Below are 18835 nucleotides of genomic sequence, written 5' to 3'. Positions count from 1 at the left end.
CGCCAATGTCATAATGACTCCTTGGTGTGCAGTCCTCCCCCTGGCACAGCCTATAGCCACAAGGATGTTTCACAGTCTGTCCTCTCTCCTGGGGGCCCCAGCCATCGGCCCTCCTCACCTGTGTATGTCCAGTGTCTGGTCATCTAGGAGGCAGAGATCTTGCGTTGCGCCCCAGGCACAGCCGTCACTGTCCCATAATCTCCCAGAGCCATGAGCACCAAGCCAGCAGTTCTTGTTTGGGGACCAGAGGCCATGCAAGGGGTAGGCTGCACCGATGAGCACCAGTGATCACAGGCACGCCTCACCCCGGTAGAGACGGGTCAGCCCCTCTGCTGCGCCAGAGCCCCAGATTGCACCCAACTCGGTCACGTCTTGCATTTCTGCTGCTGCGGCCGTGCCTGCAGGATGGTCGCATCCCTCTCACTCCAGTGGAGTGGGCAGAGCTGGCCTGTCATCGGTTGTATGGCAGCAAAAAGAGGCACATTGTCACCCGCAGACTCCTGGGTGCATCTGCTGTCCCAGAACCGTCTCTCTGGATCGGCTGCGCTGGCAGTCAGATCCTGTAGGTGCCCACTGTCACTTTCTCTCTCACTGCCCCGGACAGGCTGCGAGTCCCAGCCGACAATATGTCTGTGTCTTCAGACCACAACTTCAGGTTCTAGGCATCCCCATAGTTCACGGAGTCAGGGTAACATCAGGATGGATTTTGATTGTGGACGGGTGGCAGGATATTGGAAGGATTAAGTACAGGACGGCAGAGCTTCCTGCACACGCGTCTAATCGGCCATCTTGCTTTGATAGTCTCTGCTAAGATTAGAGTTTTGGGACCTGTATGTTGCATTTGAATCACAGATTTGTTATGCCCCATGTCCAACAAGGCATTTGCCTCGTTACCATTAACCCAAACTGTGCAGTGGTATTGGACTTTGGGTCTACCTGTATAACAAATGTACCTATCCCCCACCGCCACCTCCACCTCCATAGATTCCTCATCCCTTTTCTTTTGGCATAACCTAGCAATATGCTACGAATAGCCACAATCCAACCACAGAGGTAATAGCTGCAAAATAGATATATCTTGAGATCCATTTATAGCTGAATTCCCCATTTTTTTTCCTGTTGTTAATTTCTGTCCTCTTCCAACCCCCAGTGATTTTCCGTCTTCTACACTGACTTCTCTATCATTTCTTCATTCTTGGGCTTGCTTGCAGGCTGAAGCACTCTCAATGGGAGTAGTCACTGCGAGACTGCTGTACTGCTTTACCCACCTTTGTATTTGCAGATTGGGGCAATATAAAAATTGGTCGAAGTAAATTGTCTCTAGAGTAACTTCCTTAGAGGCTATTCCTAACTTCAAACATTTGTCTGTTAAATGCTTGTTCTTGAAGAGAAAAGCTTTTGGAAATTCTCCCACTCTTTCTTTCTCTTGACTGAATCTAACCCTATATGCCTGATCTAAGCCCAGCTTATTTTAAGGATCTCACTTCTGACATCACTTTTTTGAGCGGTGGGGATTAATATTCACACAGCATTCTAAGGTTTCTCTGGGCTTCCCAGTTTACTGGTTGAATTAATTTTTATCTCACATATATGGACTTTTACAACACTTCAGTTAAGTTTTCAGACTTCGTTAATGGCTTCTTTTCTCCTTTCTTTCAGGACATGACGTGGCCTTCATCCTCCCAGCTGCGCCCCTTTGAAGAAACAAAACAAGGTATCAGGAGGTAAATTGTGGGAAAACAATGGTTAATAACATAATTCTTCCTTCTAGTTGAGCTTCCTCTATATACATTGTTTGTTAAGTCTGGGTTTGGGATATATATATATATAGATATATATATTAACACTCCCAAATGCCAGACAACCGAGGCTACTTTGACGGTGGCGGTCCGAGCGTGGATCCAGCTCTCCACAAATATTACAGCAGTTCCTCCGAATATTATTTAGAAGAATGCTCGGACAGCAAATTGAAGTCCAAAAATACTTTAATACCAAATGCCTCTTCACACACAACGCGTTTCAGCCGTAGCCTTGTTCACGTATAGGCTGGTAGTTCGCTACACATATTAAATACCAATACTAAACATAAAACACAAACAAAGGACTACACAAGACAAATGCTTGCAATCCACAGGAAACACAGGCGCCATTTTTAAATGTCCAGGTATGCATATTGTATTATATGCACTTGTATAGATACATACGTCATGATAATATTTATATTTATATTTGAAGATGCAATTAATACAATTCATAATACTAATCAAATAGTATAATTTAAATCATAACCTTAATACTATACTTTCTACCTGGATCACTCAATTGAATCGCCTATCCATATAATAGTAAAATACTGCAAGCATTTGTCTTGTGGCTGCGGCCAACTCCCACCACTTACTGCTAAATGCCCGTGCACAGTGTAGTGTTCGGTGGTTAGAGGGTTGGCTGTAGGATCTGACTGCAGGCCATGCCTTGCTGGCAACCCCTGCCACGCACAGGGAAAGGCTGTGCACAATGCAAGGTAGGGTGCTTTTACAGAGTTGGCCTGAGAGCCTGGCCTGCAACCAACTGCTGCTGCGCATTGCCGAAGGCCGTGTGATGTATGATTGGATTTGTGTATATTAATGAGAATGACTATACGTTTAAAAAAAAAACAGAGAAATTCACAAAAAAAAAAAAAAAGGTTACAGGGACGTTATAGTTAGGAAATAGAATCTTTTTTGAAACCTAGAAATTCACTGAAAAAAAACAAAGGTTACAGGCACGTTATACTTAGGCTCACATTTTAAACGTACAAAACCATAGAAATCCACCTGTTATAGTTAGTTATCTCAAGTAACTATAACTCGTGCCCTTAGGTAACTATAAATCGCCCTCCTGCCGTGCACTGGTAATTACCCCACAAATTACAGCACTTATGACATTTTTGTTAAAATCACTGATAATGTAATATTTGCAGTATTTTTTTTATTGTTCCCTGGGGACTTCCATATCCAATCCACTGAGTAGATATTTGATTCATAACAGCACATGCAATTCAACATGCAAATTGTGTCCCTAATGATGTTCCATTCCCAGCAGCAATATATGGGAGGACTCCTGTCTCCTCAATTGTAGAGATCGGTCACCTCCTCTTGGATGCACTTTCACATTTTTGACACCATAACATTTTAAACAATTAGGATCACCTTTATGTTCCTCCTAAACATGTTTTGCTGTGGGGTACTTGTTGTCCAACTTCTTTATTGTTCTCAAATGTTGTGAGATGTGTATTTTCACTTTCTTAGTTGTACGTCCAACATACCATTTTCTACAACTGCATTTCAGGACATAAGCCATGAACTCTGAATCACAAGTGATTGTCTCTTTTGTAGATCTTTTTACCTTCAAATGTGATGTAATTCTTCATGTTCTGTCCGATTCTGCACGCCTTGCAAGTCCCACATTTCCAAAGCGCCACATTTTCCTTGTTTATCCATGTGCTTTGTTGTTTACTTGGGTGTAAAAAAGCAAAATTTTAGTAGATATCCCATATTGGCTGTTTTTCTATAAGTTATATGTGGGTGGGATCCCGCAAATTTCTTGAGGCATTCATTATGCATTAGCACATTCCACTTTTTTGGTATCGCTCTCCTCATCATTTGATGTTCTATGGTGTTCTTTGTGAAAAACCAACAGACCTCATCACCCTCTTTTGATCTAATTATTTCACCTTTTCTGATCACATTTGATTTAAACAGTATTTGTTCTCTATTTTTTAATTTTACTCTTTCATAAACATTCAACAACACATTTTTGGCAATCCCCCCAAGAGAAATTTAGATATCATTGGTTCAGCTTCCATGTTGAAATGTTCATTTGTTGAGCAAATCCTTCTTGCTTGTAGGAGCTGGCCATAAGGAATGCTCCATTTGATATTTTTATTTGAGATGCCCACTATTCGCATTTAGTATGGAACTCGCTGTGGCCAACTTTCTGTAGATCTTAGTATGTAATATATTGTGGTCTATGTATAGAGCTACATTAAAAAAACTCTATGTTTGTCCAGTTACAGCTACTTGACAATTGTATGTTGTAGTTGTTTATATTCAATTTTTTCCAAAAACTATTTCAGGATCTCTTCCTTACCTTCCCAAATTAGGCAGAGATTGTCGATTGATTTTACACATAATGTTACATGGTTTGTGTATATCTTCTTTACTTCTGACAAGGCCACCAATTTCTCACACCACACCATGAACAAGTTTGCTTAGGTGGGGGTGAAGGTGGTGCCCATGTCCACACCTTGCTTTTGCAGATAGATCTTGTTATTGAATATGAACACATTGTGTGTCAGGCAATATTCCAACATTCCAAAGATCATTTGTGTGTAAAGGCGTTAGATCAATGGACGTCATCACAAAACGGATTGACAGGCATGGATCCCTTGCTCAAGATCATAGATATACATATATAGAAGTGACTACATTCAATACCACAATGTATGTAGGTTTCCATTAAATATTGTCAATTTTTTGTACAAAAAAAAAAACTGGCGTATCCATAATGTATAATAAAAACGTGGTGACATATCCACTAAAAATAATTCCAAACATCTAGAAGTATTCTCCAGTAATACCCTTATTGAGCTCATATTTGGCCTACCAGGTGGATTTTTAAGATATGTATGGGCCTTAGGGAGGATAAATTACAAATAATAAATTGTTGATATTTTCCCATGAATCGTTCTCAAATAGTTGTTCTCCTCCTATTATAGCAAACCATCCTCCTTCCATGACAAAAGCATCTGATGGTAATCCTTTTCAATATTTTTAAGGGGATAGCTTTTAAGACCTCCTAATGCTGTTGATTCTTCAACTGCCTTCTTGCGGCCCTCAAATATTGTGATTTATGCATTATAACAACGCTGTCACCTTTATCAAAAGCTTTAATTATGATTGTATGATTGGTATTGGTCTTCAACTTATTCAGCTCATGCCACTCTTCCTTGTCATGTTATTGATGTTTCCACATTTCTTTTTATTTGCTTTCATATTTCTATTGCTCCAATTTCATCAAAGTTTGGTCACATTATCTACTGTTATTTCAGAGAAAACTTAAATTTTGTTTCTTGGAGGCAGTCAAGGACAACATTTACTTTTAGATTTCAAATCAGTAAGAAATGGAAAGGCTAACTCAAATTCAATTTCTTCCATGATTTGTACCACATATCAATGTTATCTCTTACATTCTGCTCAGATTTATTGCTTTCTAGCTAATGGGGTTCCATTAATTCTGGTATGCCTGCAATGATGAATGGGGAATTTGATCTAGTCCGAACTGTATCTCTTGCCATTGTTGGCCTGGTTTAAAAATATATTTTCAATTTTACTTTGATTGTGAACCTATATATCGCTACAGCAGGAATGAAACAGGATGGTAAAGTACCATCAAAGCCAACCTGGAATGAATAAAAGCAACCCCATGCACATGTTTTGCTCCTGTTAGAACTTGTCGGCTAGGGATAACTTTGTTCAGACACATGAGAGCAAGCAATGTAAATCAAAACAATGCCCTTCCTGGCTTAGAATGCTGCATAAATTATGGGAAAGTTCATGTGTTTTAGGTGGAGAGCAGCTCCTTTATTTGAAGACCTCTACAACACGACCCTCCAAATCTGCTCATCTCAAACGTCTTTTTTTTCTAGCATAATTATTAGGAATTGAATTAGCACAGTGAACCCCACTTTACGGTAGAAAGTGACAACACCTTTTACCAGCAATGTCTTACACAGAGGATAAGCAAGTCCCAACCATGCAGAACTAAAAGAATAACCAAAACCCTTTTACCATTCTAGGCACAGTGTTACAGTGTGGATTAGTTAAATGCCATCCAAGTCAACCAGAAATGAATACAAGAAACTCCTGATTTCTGTTCTGCTCTTAATAGAGCTCATCACAGAGGTATACATTTGTCCAGACACAAGGGAGCAACCAGTATAAGTCTAAACAAGGGTTTTTCAGACTTAGAGTGCACAATAAATTATGCAAAAAAAGCAAGGGACCATGGGTAGCGTCCAGCTTTTAGGCAGAGAGCAGCTCCTGTATATGGAACACTCTGCAACACTGCTGACACGCCAATTCTGCCCAGCTTAAATGTGTAGCAGAGTTTGTAAGCATTGGATTAGCACAGTACCACTCATGTCGAGCTAGAAAGTGACAGAGAGTTTTGCAATTTTTACAGAAAAGTCTTTAAATTCAGGGATAGCAAGTGCCATCTATGCTGAGCTGAAAAATGACAAAAGCCTTTTACCATTCAAGGAACAGTATTACAGCTTTGGATTGGTAGAATACTGTTCAACTAAACCTGGACTGAATAAAAGCAACCCCTGGCACATGTGTTTTGCTATTATTACAGCTTGTCAGAGAGGTATAGCATTATCCAGACACAAGTCAGTTGGGCAGGAGGTTTCTATTGGTATTAGCTCTAGGAATTTGGGCTCATTTTGTGCACAAAACCAATAGAATGTTTTCCAGTTGTTACTCTGTTGAGCTGGAGCTTTACATTTTGCTGTGGCCTGCGTGGTACTTAACATAACTCAGCCTTTAACACAGTACCCACCTGTCTAGGACTGCGGCAGGCGTTTCTGTCTCTGTCACCTCTGGAGGAATCCACCACAACTCTGACCACGTATCAGGCTCTTCCTCCTCCTATCCCTCCCTGTAGGTCATATTCCTCTCTTGTCAGGATTGTAGCCTCCTGTGCCCAATCCTACTCTCTGCATCTGCACTCCTTCACCTTCAATGCTTTGTCTCTTGTGCCTTGTTCTTCTTCTTGCGTTGCTTCTCCTTCTTCCCTTTTGGCTCCTCCTCTTACTGCTCACAGGTTTCCCTTTATAGTCTCTTTCCCTTTTCTGTCCTTCCTGTCGGTCTCTATCCTGTTTCTTCCCTTTCTAACTAGCTCTGGTGTTGTCCTATTTCACTTTCTATCTCCTCTAGGCCTGCAAAAAGCTCTTCTGTCATTGGCCGTTTCCATGAAAGTATATCCCTTTCCTGTCCTTCCCAATACAATCTTCCAACAATATTGTCAGGCAAAGGAACTTTCCCAATCTCATAAGCCAGAGAAGTTTTCTCACTGATCAATCTACTCACAGAATTATTAGAGGCCATGTTACCCTGATTAATACCTACAAATATAACAAATAAGTGATCAGACTTTCTAAAAGATGTAGTGCATTCTAGGTTGATAACCACATAACTTTTGACATCAAAATAATGTAATAAGACCTCTCATGTAAGAAGGGGAAGGGAAGAAAGTCAACAGAAAAATCTCTTGATCCCTATGTGTCACTAGAAAAATCTTAGGGAGGAACTCTGGATTTGATCGGGGAACCACACCATCTTCCAAAACTCTTCAAATATGAAGGTGTACACAAACATCACTCCAAATTCTCCTATTCTCCTTGCAGAACTGCAATCAAAAATACCATCTTCAAGGAGAAAAATTGCAACCCCATTGATTAAAGAGGTTCAAATGGGAATCCTTGTAAGAATGTAAGCAAAGGGAAGTCCCTAAAAAAAAGAAAGTCTTGAGTTACCTAATCTAGATATCCATCATTTGAGAAGCCTCCCCAAAGCTCATGAGAAGCTCTAATAGCCACCCGTGGATCTCTCAAAGTGCCAACTGCTAATCCTTTAAAAAAAACATTGAACAAGACCTGTAGAACCATATCAAACTTGCATTAACCAGAAGAGACTGACTTCCCTGAACTGCGTTCTTGAAAGTTCTTCCAGTGCTTAGCATTAGCTTTTAATGTAGAAGGATGTCCGGATTATTGGATAGTCAAGACTAAGTGATAAGAGACTTACTTTTTCTTGAGCCCAGCCCTCACAACTTCTAAGCCGAAACATTTGCTGTGGAAGAGAAAGACATCCCAGTGAGAGCAGTGGAGAAGGAGTGAGAGGGAGTTTCCAAGAAAGGAATACAGCTATTATAAAAAGAAGAGGGAACCAGGATCGCCAAGGCCAGCATGGAACCACTACTATTATATCCAATGCTTCCCTCTGACTTTTTACCAGCAGACAGGGAATCAGAACAAATGGGGGAAAAGGCACAAAGCAGATGAGGCCAAAGAATAGTTGATATGTACAATCCTCAAGCAACTGTGAACAGAATCTTGTCAACTCACTGCTCTCTTCAGAGGAAAACAGGTCAATGACAGAATTTCCAATTGTCTAACATATTTCTGAAGACAACAGGAAATAGGCACAGACCTCGAGAGGCTAGAAATTTCTGACTCAAAGTGTCTGCTTAAACACTTTCCTTCCTTCTGATGTAGGTGGATGTAAGATTGATCTTACTATGTAAGACAGTGTAAATGTAGGAGTCAATGTTCCAATCCAGCACTCATACCACAAGACACTGTCTCCAAGATGATCCTCTGATGACTGCCAACCACGACCTGCTTCAGGAAATGACAAAACTGGCTTCAATACCCTTTTATATGATCACAATCTAAAATGGCAACCATATTAGAAATCCTGCTCCCGGCGAGATTTAAGTTAGTTTTGTTTTTTAACTGGAGTTTGGTGCTCCTGACAATTTTCCTCTGATCCTAAACTTCCTCATATCCAGCTCTCCAATCGTGGTAAGCATTTAACAAACACCACATGATTCTGTTATTTTCTGTAACTTGAGAATTACCTGCACTGCTATATTGTGTGGTCATGACAGTCTAGAGCTGATGATGGTTCCACAAAAATGCAAAACCTTAGATATTTCTGGTGTTGGCTTGCAACTGGAACATAAAAGCATGTTTCATTAAATCCAGAGCCACCATATATGCTCCTACTGGAATGAGGGGGGTGAGTTTTAGCAAAGTCTCTATTTTGAATTGAATTTTCATGATTCACTTGTTGACATTCTTAAAGTCTATAACTAATTGCAATCCTCCTGTTACTTTCAATACTACAAAGATTCTTGAGTAGGTACCCTCTCCTTGTTCCAACACTGGAACTGGTCTTATAGAATTTTCCAGAATTAGTGAATGAATTGCTGACTACATGTCTTCCAGCTTCATTTGGCCAGAGGAGTTTTGTGTAAAAATGGTCCCAGTTTCTGGAAGAGGAAATGCAAATTTGATGAGATAGTCTACTCTAACTTCAGTCCCCAGGAGTTTAAAGAGGACTGCTCCCATTCTTTCAGAAAGTGTTTTATCCTTCCTCCACCTGCCACTCTTAGCCACTGTAATCCAACGAAGGAAGACCAAAAGCAGAATAGTACTTTTCTTAGATGAAGTTTATTTGAAGGTAAGCAAGGACCCACGGGGAACCGCTTCTTGCCAGGTGAAGTACAGGGAAGGTCTGAACTCTCCTAGCAACCAGGATTCCACATAGGAATGCAATGTTGAAGTGACCTTCTTCGACAGGTAAAATAATAATGCTCCACACAGGAATCTGAGCCTTCTTTTATTAAGTATTAGCAGTACAGGAAACAGGTCCACACTTTCCCAGCACTGAGGCTCAACTGTCAACTCTCAGTCCCTCACGTCATAGAGACCCAAGAACCTGCCATGGTCACTACAATCCAGTGACGCTCCATCCACCCAAGCACACACAACAAATGTGCATCACAGTGACATGTCAAACATTCTACAAGGTAAAGGAACAAGAAACAGACTCAATGAAATGCTATGTGGATAATACAGCCACTTCCGACATAGGGCTGGATTTAGAGTATATCAAATAAATTTACTCCGTCACTAATATTATGGATGTCCCATCCGCCGTATGACAATGCCTTTATATCCTATGGGAATCATGATACAGCAGATGGGATATCTGTCACGTTTGTGACGAAGAACCCATCCGCCAAAATCTAAATCAAGCCCATAGTCAAGAAAGATTACGTTTCCCCAGCTAGGATGTTTCATTCTGATCATACTGAATTTTTAAATTCTTCTGTTTTGGCTCTAATTCTATTAGCCCAACCAGCGTCTTCATAGTTGTGTGAATGCTGACTTGTTGAAACTTTTGAGTGCCTGAGGAAGATGAAGTGTGAACTGTTTAAAGGAAGATTCATTTTCTAATAATAAATCTGTGCAGCTTCTCTAATTTTATGGCAAGACCGGAGGCTCTTATTATGCTTCTCGATCTTGCTTTATTTTGAATAGCAGCAGTCAAGAAACTACACTTCCCATGAGGCTGAAGTAAAAAAGCAGCCAATGGGAAAGAGAAACGTATCGGCATTGGAACCAATAACAATGCTTGAACACGGTATAAACAATACACTTGACCGTGACCAGCCCTCTTTCTTGCTGCTCACAAGTCAAGATAAGTGTTCCAAAATTTTCTTCACATTTTCTTACTGCGCGTTATTTTCTTACAATGTACTATTTTGCATGAAATTTATTTAATTCTGTTACGCGGCAGCGCGACTTTCTGTTCTAACAGAAATACTCGCCCGAGGTGTTCTTATTCCCCCCCCCCCACCTCGCGCCGGCCTCCAGGAACGCGAACGTCCCAACTGTCACCTTTCTCTTCACAAGAGCTCCGGTCTTTCTCTCACGACGCGCGCGTAGGCTGAAATACTTCGTTTCTTCCCACACGGCCCGAATTCAGCCTCTCAGCTCGATTTCAAGCTACCGTCTGTGCCTTTCACAACGGTAACACCCCGGTGGGCGTGTTCTACCAGGTCTTGCCCCTACATTTTTCCCATTAACCCTATCATTACCTGTTTTCTCAATATGACTGACAATTCCCTTAATGAGGACGAATCTTTTAACCAGGACCTTGATAATTTTATTAGTGATTCTGTGGATAAAGCCATTAAAAATTCAATGAGAAAAATAACAAAAAACCTTCAATCCTCTATACAGGATATGGTTTCCAAATCCTTACTGGCCCATTCTGCGGGGAAATGCAGAAAGAGAAAAATTAAGGATTTGTCTACACAGAAAACAGATGGCGTTAGCTTGACTGGTGAAATTTCTTCACCCCAGATTGAGGACAAGTCTCCTCCAAGGCCTCCTTCCAAGGAGGGGAACCCTAGATTAAAATGCTCTGAAAAGACCAAACATATATCTGCTACGCCACAGAAAATCACCATTTCCCATATTTCAGACACAGATGACGGCATGGGCGATTTATACGACCCAGATGACGACCCCGATATCTGGGGTTCCCAGACTCAGTCCTCCCCCCCCACCAAGAGAACAAAACTTGAGTCAACCACAAATACCTTCACAGCCAAACAAGTTCTAGACCCAGACGGTAACCCCATGTTCAATCCTTCTTTTATCCAACACCCCAATTCTACCGAATGGTTACCCTCCTCCCATGTGTCTGATTATATCTCCTCCAGACTGAGACTTCCCCTAGACAAACCCACTAGGTCCAAATTAAGATCAGAATGCCCTAGACCTTCACTTTCTTCCAACATTACCGCTACCCCGTCCATTGACCAATCCCTCCTTACTTTCTTTTCCAAATTTGGCAAAGATCCCCGTAAGGGTGTCGATAAGGCCTGGTGCAACTGCCAAGACAAACTCTTGGACCTGGTCGGTCCTTTGGCCAGAATCTTTGACATGGCAGAATCAGCCAAATTAGAAGATACGGACATTGACCCGACAGAATTATCTCTTTGGATCCAAAGAGCCTTCTGCCTCTTAGGCAACGCCAATTCGGCCATTATTCATGAAAGACGGAAAGGTCTCCTGCTCAAATTGGACCCTAAGCTAGCCAATCTAGCTTTCATCGACCCTGGTGTCAAAGCGGATGGTCTCCTATTTGGAAATTCTTTCATAAAAGACCTGGGAAAGTTTGTCTCCACTTTCGCCTCTATAAATAAGGCACAACAATCAATAAAAAAGGTGTTCCACCAACGGGTTTTTGGCAAGGCCGTTGCAGGCAGGAGCCGCTTTACCGGCCGTCCCGCCCGACCACAAGGGTCTAGAGGCTCCTTCAACGCCTATAACACCTACAATTCCATGTACGATTCACAATCATACAAACCCCAGTTCTATCCCCAACGCGGCAGAGGCTACCGAGGTCGTGGACATCGCGGCGCCAGATTCAATTACCAACAAGGTAAGCCCCAATTATGGCCTTCCTCCTGTAGGAGGCCGCCTGCGTCATTTCATAGAAAAATGGAAAGAGATCACCTCAGATCCATGGATACTCAGCACAGTTCAAGGCTACACCATAGAACTCTATACAGTCCCACACCAACGGTCCTTTCCCCCTCCTCTTTTCTTCTCTTCAGAAATGTCGTCCCTAATCTCATCAGAAATCCAATTACTTCTACACAAACAAGCCATTCAGATTTCCCGTCCGGATCCTTCCGGTTTCTTCAGTACCCTCTTCCTAGTCCAAAAGAAAAACAAAAAACCAGTCATCAACTTAAGAAATTTCAATCAATTTGTCGTATACAGACATTTCAAAATGGAAACCATCATTCACTTAAGAGACATTCTTCTCCCACAAGATTACATGGTCCGTCTAGATCTCCAAGACGCATATCTATCCGTTCCTGTACACATATCTCACAGAAAATTTCTCCAATTCCAATGGCAGGGACAAACTTACCATTTCTCCTCTCTCCCATTCGGCCTCTCTTCCGCACCTTGGTGCTTCACAAAACTAATGAAACCGATCACAACACACCTCAGGTCCCTGGGAGTCAGATTACTCATTTACCTGGACGACATTCTGTTAATGCATCAGGACCGTCTCTCCCTACAAAGTCACCTACAAATAACTTGCTCCCTCCTAGCCCAATTGGGCTTCCTAGTCAACAAAGAAAAATCCATATCTATTCCTTCAAAAAGGATAGAGTTTCTGGGTTTCATAATCGATTCCTCCGCAGCCGTCCTCCAACTTCCACAACAAAAGGTAAAATCCACAAAATCAGAAATTCGGAAACTCCTCCGGAGTTCCCAAATCTCCCTCAGATCCCTAGCCAGAGTCGTAGGACTCCTCGCCTCCTCAATACAAGCCATCTTCCCCGGACCCCTCCACTACCGGGCACTCCAAAGACTAAAAATCCGACACCTCAGAAGAGGTCTCTCCTACTCAGAGTCCATCACTCTCGACCACGAGTCCCGCCTAGAACTTCAATGGTGGATAGACCATTTAGACGCCGGGAACGGCAAGACTATATTTCCATCAGCCCCAGATCTTGTGTTAGAATCAGATGCAAGTCTGACGGGCTGGGGCGCACGATGTGGCGCAATCTCGACTGGAGGTTTCTGGTCTTCAGAGGAGTCCAAATTGCATATCAATTATTTAGAGATGCTTGCGGGCTCCTTTGCAATCAAAAGCCTCGCAAGAGACAGAGTCCAGTGTACCATCCTCCTCCGCATGGACAATGTGTCAGCTGTCCGCTACATCAACCACCTAGGAGGCACCAGATCAAAAATCCTAGCAGATCTGGCAAAAAGTCTCTGGGATTACTGTCTCCACAACAAAATTTCCCTGTTAGCAGAATACCTCCCCGGTTCTCTCAACAATGTCGCAGACTGGCACTCCCGCTATCTCAGAGATGCCAGTGACTGGAAACTCCATCCCTCAGTTTTCCAATCTCTTCTGCACAAATGGGATCCCTTCAAAATAGACTTATTTGCGTCCTGCCTGAACACACAACTTCCTCTGTTTTTCAGTTGGCGTCCGGATCCCTCAGCCCTGGCTTCCGACGCTTTCCTCCAGGACTGGTCATTCACGCTCAATTATGCCTTTCCCCCTTTTCTAATGATTACCAGAGTGCTCGCTCAGGTCAGGCGACAAAAAGCCTCTCTAATCTTAATAGCTCCATTTTGGCAATCTCAAGTGTGGTTTCCCCCTCTCCTCGAATTAACTATCGACTTTCCAGTTCTCCTTCCAGTTTTTCCTTCCCTCCTCCGGAATCCCTCCGGTTTACCTCACCCTCTCATCCTCAACAATTCCCTTTTCCTATCGGCCTGGAAGGTTTCAGGTATCCCCAACCTCCCATTCCAATTTCGACGGAAGCTTCAAGCTTCATTAACAACGCATGGGCTCCCGGCACCAGAAAGGCATACAAATCCGCTTGGTCTCTTTGGTCAAGCTGGTGTCTGGGAAGGAATATTGATCCCCTTTCAACCGATGTAAATTATATCATAAACTTCCTTGCTGCACAAGCTGGCACAGGCAAATCCTACAGGACAATTAACCTTTATAGATCAGCTATTTCCCTTCAACACTCTCACATTGCCGGAAAACCGATTGGAGAACATCCCTTGGTATGCCGCCTTCTTAAGGGAGTAAAATTCTCTTTTCCTCCATTATCTAAGTATTCTAAGCTATGGGATGTCAATGTTGTCTTAAATTTATTTATTTCCTGGCAGGATAATGCAGATCTTTCTATTAAAATGCTTTCAGCTAAATTAACAATGTTACTTTGTTTAATCTCCATTAAACGTATTTCAGATGTTAAAGCACTGGATATTTCATCCAGACAATTCTCCCCCACAGGTGTTTTATTTACTATTAACAAACGTACTAAAACCAATATACGTTCAGTGTTCTATCCTTATTTCCCCAATCAACCCAAACTATGTGTAGGACAGTGTCTCAAAATATATGAAGATCGCACAGCCAATCTCAGAACGTCTTCATCCCAACTCCTTATCTCTTTTCGCAAACCCCACAAGCCCGTTTCATCCGCTACTCTTGCCAGATGGGTACGTTGGGTCATGACTTTAGCAGGTATAGACACCTCTGCATTTGGCGCCCACTCCTCCAGGGGTGCCATGGCCTCCAAAGCTTTTTGGGTAGGTTCCAGACTCGAAAACATTCTGAGATCGGCTGACTGGTCCAATGATTATGTTTTCAGAACTTTTTATTGTAAACCTATTCATACAGCAACTTCTAGAATAGTTAACATGCTTTAAAAAAGCATAATAAGAGCCTCCGGTCTTGCCATAAAATGTAGATTTTCCTAGTAATTTATGACGGAAAGTCTTAATTTGATTAAAGACACGGAGGCGAGTATTATCCCACCTCAGATTCACTAATTTTGTTGATTCTTCCCTCCCATAGCAACAACATGCCAGCCTCAGAATACTTCCTGATTCCCGGAACAAGCTCTCAACACCACCAAGCTGGACCAACCTTCCAACTCAAGATCGCAGCAAAATCCGATCATCGCACCATTTCTTTCCACTACTCAAATTCTGGATGAACTTTTGCCAAGAACTGTGCTCTCTCATGTTGGCAGTTGCCATAATTGTTTCTATTATCCCGTTATTTTCTCACACAAACTAGCCTCTCGCATCAAGAAAGAGGGCTGGTCACAGTCAAGTGTATTGTTTATACCGTGTTCAAGCATTGTTATTGGTTCCAATGCCGATACGTTTCTCTTTCCCATTGGCTGCTTTTTTACTTCAGCCTCATGGGAAGTGTAGTTTCTTGACTGCTGCTATTCAAAATAAAGCAAGATCGAGAAGCATAATACTCGCCTCCGTGTCTTTAATAAAATTAAGACTTTCCGTCATAAATTACTAGGAAAATCTACATTCTGGACCAAAGAATTTGCTGTCTCAAATGGCATCCAAAGGACTGCATCCTTCTGTACAGAATCAGAAATTAAAGTTTGACTAATATATGCTCCACATATACCAGCTCCCATGGACAAATGGGCTCCTGCAAAAGCTTTTCTTTTTTAATGCTGAGCGTGTCTTCTTATCCGCTGGATCCTCCAGCACATTTTTTTCAGCCATTAAATAGCTTACTAGAAATTAATTTAGAGTCTTCTCTGCTGGAACCCAATCTTAAGACACTGGCTTGCAAGGATTTCAAGTGGTCTTGCATTATCAATATTTTAGCCTTTTTACTTTGATAGTAGTGGTATACTCTCGTCATCTGACCCTGAAGAATTATCAGGGATTCCTTTACAAATCAACCTGTTGGGGTCTTTTTCCTTCAAACCAAACAAGTTCCCTTAAATACGTCTGATCTTGTCTTGAAATCGCTCATTTTCAAAATGTCCCCTGGAGCTTTTTAACTACTTCGTGGCAGAAGAGTCTATTTTTTTTCCCGCCACGAGGAGGGATCCAAGCTACAAATGACTAGGAGGAGGAAATATAGATAACAGGCAGTGCTACAGACAAATGCAAAATGATTATTCCAGCTCTTGCTGCTTTATCCTTGCAGGCCAGTTCAAGTAACCCTCATCATACATACCAACATTTTTAAAGCGAAAGGTGGAAAAAAGTAAAAAAATAAAATAAAATAAAAATTCGGGAAATTTATTTTCCCCATTAAATAACATTGAAACAGGGTCGATTTTAGGCGGTAAACATCTGAAGTAAATCACTTTTTCCTTCACAAATCGGGAGCGTCCCGTCTGATTAGGGCCTGTTGCATACATGCCAACATTTTAGAAGGGGAAAGTCGGATGTTTTAAAAGAAATAATCGGGAGAATGTATTTCTCCCATTGACTGGAGACAGCCAAAATAAAGTCGGGAGTCTCCTGCCTGAATCGGGGCTATTGGCATGTATGCTGTTGGCGCGTAAGGTGCATGTTCCAGGAAAACACATCTTTGCGCGAACACTTCTAGCAAAGTCGCTTTCAGGGCCATTGTTGTGTAAGACCGTAACTCCAGCCTGAGTCACGGCTTCTTAGTCAGGCCTTTTTTTTAACAACTCTTTGTATCACTTGCCTGCAAGCTTCTAAGAGGCGGGCCTTTTGGGGTTGGGCTGGTGCCTCTCCCAACAGCACACTTTGGGTTTTGGGAAACGCTTTTGGGGCTGCAGCAGGGTAAAGACCGGAGGAGGTGGCGGTGGAGACTTAGAAGAGGGACTGCGTGTGAAAATTGTTTTAGTAGTCGGCCATTTTAAAATAAAAGCTTGAGTTACGTTTCAAGGCAGACCAAGCCGAATAATCATACGTTTTCATTACATGCGGCAATCAATGTAATTTTGTCGAATTTGAAAATCGTGTTCCTCAGTTATTATTTTGAAAAAACTAAAAGGAATGTAAGTTTGCGTGTTACTAGCCATCGCCCTCAAAGTGTAACTATTGTACGTGCACATTGACCTAATTTCTGACTTCGTTTTGTAAATTCACGGTTTTCAATTTAACTTAAATCCACCTCATCCTCCAAAACAAAAACAACCATTCACCTCATCCTCCAAAACAATAACAACATGTTGACAGTGATAGCCTAACTTGAAAGACAAATATAAAAGAGGGACAGCGGTAGCTGGCGCATTTGTAAATTTCTTTTCAGAATGTGAACATATAGAAATTTCAGTATTTCCTATTCGAAGAAATGAAAATGCTTTTGCAGAGTCAATCATGTAAGCAAATTGTGACTGTTTGTGTTGACCTATAGAAAAGGAAACCAACTTGGTAACTAGTGTGTTTAAGTACGCTTCAGAAAGAATCAAAGTATAAATGTCTCATTATAATACTTAGTTATATAAAATAAAGGTTTTTTAAAATGCAGATCACTAGAACCATAATTACCATGGTTACATAATTAGATGTCATGCTATGAAGGGTAAGAGATGAATGCCATTTAAATATGGCCGCGACGTTGGCAGGCGACGAGTCCGAGAAGTAGGTGCCTGTGGCATGTACGATGACTAGTTTATGGCCTACGCAATACTGGTACGTCAGGGTGATCCGGGATCCTGGGAGGGAGGAGGTCTCGCGCTGATGCGCATCTCTCTCCTCAGGTTCCCGGCTGGCCAATGAGCGGCGTCCACATGCAGCGGCGGCCAGCAGTGGCAAGGAGGCGCAGCTGATAAAGGCTATAGCAGAGCAGCGGCGCCGGCAGCAGCAGAGCGGGACGAGGAGGGGAGGCACGGAAACAGCGCGGGGCGTCAGTGGGAGCACGAGAATCAGGGGGCCACGCCACGGGACCCTCCACACCTCTGCGGTTGCCGGTAGTAAGCGCTCTGCAGTCCCCCCGCCGCGCTGTGTGCCCGATGGGGCAGAGGGTCTGATCGCCGTCACCATCTCTCGTCTATGCCCGGCTAGAGCCGAGCCCCCAGGGACATAGAGAGTAAGAACCCCCTCCCAGGAGAGCGGCAGCAGCAGCCTCGCACGGCCCCAGCATGGAGAGCGCGCACACCAAGACCGTGGAGGAGGTGCTGGCTCACTTCAACGTCAACGAGAGCACCGGGCTGGGCCTGGAGCAGGTCAAGAAGCTGAAGGAGCGGTGGGGGCCCAACGGTGGGTATTTCACCAACTTCACACACCTAGGTGTGAGGCCACGGGCCCGGCTGCGGATCACCGAGCGATGAGTCCCATTGTCAGCCCTGCCTTTGTATCCGCACCCGGCACACCTCGATGTGACCCTCGCCTTACCTCCGGACGACCTCCCTCTCAGCCTCTTTTCAGGGGGCCTATCTCTGACATTGTCTGACTGACAGTTCATGCTCCCCTTGCCTGAGCCATGACACCCCCTTCGAGTAAACATCATCCCGTGAACCTCCAATGCCCCTGTGATTGATTCCACCATGGCTCCTCTGATTGAGCCCTCCGCGTCCCCCTTGAACTCCCTACATCCTCATTGAGCCCCGTCACGTACCATTTGGTTAAGCATCCTCAGCGCCTTTCACTGGACCTCCACAGTCCCTTCGGTTGAGCCCCACTTCCCGTGAGATTGAGCTCTCCACATCCCATTTGATTACGCCCCCACAGCACCTATTATTGGACCTCCAAAATTCTATTCGGTTCATCTTCCATAGCTCCGTTGATACAGCTTTCACAGCCACGTGTGCGTTTTCCAGCTTTCATCAGCCTGTGTGCGAGTCCACCACTCCCTGGTCTATGTTCCTTCTCCTTCACTCATCAGGCCCTTCAGTTCCTTGGGGATGGGTGACAGCTCCT

At 43.0% G+C, this 18835-nt stretch overlaps 1 protein-coding gene and 1 long non-coding RNA gene across 4 annotated transcripts in view; one reads left to right on the top strand and one right to left on the bottom strand.

The window, feature by feature from the left end:
• Positions 1-1539: 1539 nt before the first annotated feature.
• LOC138266274 (uncharacterized) lies at positions 1540-16777 on the bottom strand. Its single transcript, XR_011199489.1, has 3 exons — positions 16656-16777; positions 3385-3494; positions 1540-1694 (listed from the first exon to the last, which is right to left on the bottom strand). It is a non-coding gene; the product is annotated as an uncharacterized lncRNA (long non-coding RNA).
• An 835-nt stretch (positions 16778-17612) lies between these two features.
• Positions 17613-18835, top strand: part of ATP2A2 (ATPase sarcoplasmic/endoplasmic reticulum Ca2+ transporting 2) — a 263413-nt gene continuing 262190 nt past the window's right edge. Inside the window, exon 1 of one of the 3 annotated variants that reach the window (XM_069214879.1) lies at positions 17613-18175. In XM_069214879.1, the coding sequence (XP_069070980.1) occupies positions 18058-18175 (118 nt within the window). In that variant the 5' untranslated portion in view covers positions 17613-18057. The remainder of the gene's footprint in view (positions 18176-18835) is intronic. The other 2 variants (XR_011199488.1, XM_069214880.1) reach the window with 2 other exon arrangements.

Source organism: Pleurodeles waltl, chromosome 11, assembly GCF_031143425.1.
Source record: "Pleurodeles waltl isolate 20211129_DDA chromosome 11, aPleWal1.hap1.20221129, whole genome shotgun sequence".
Classification (NCBI taxonomy): Eukaryota; Metazoa; Chordata; class Amphibia; order Caudata; family Salamandridae; genus Pleurodeles; species Pleurodeles waltl.
The sequence above is the reverse complement of the archived record's forward strand: the minus strand, read 5'-3'. Positions and strand labels throughout refer to the sequence as shown.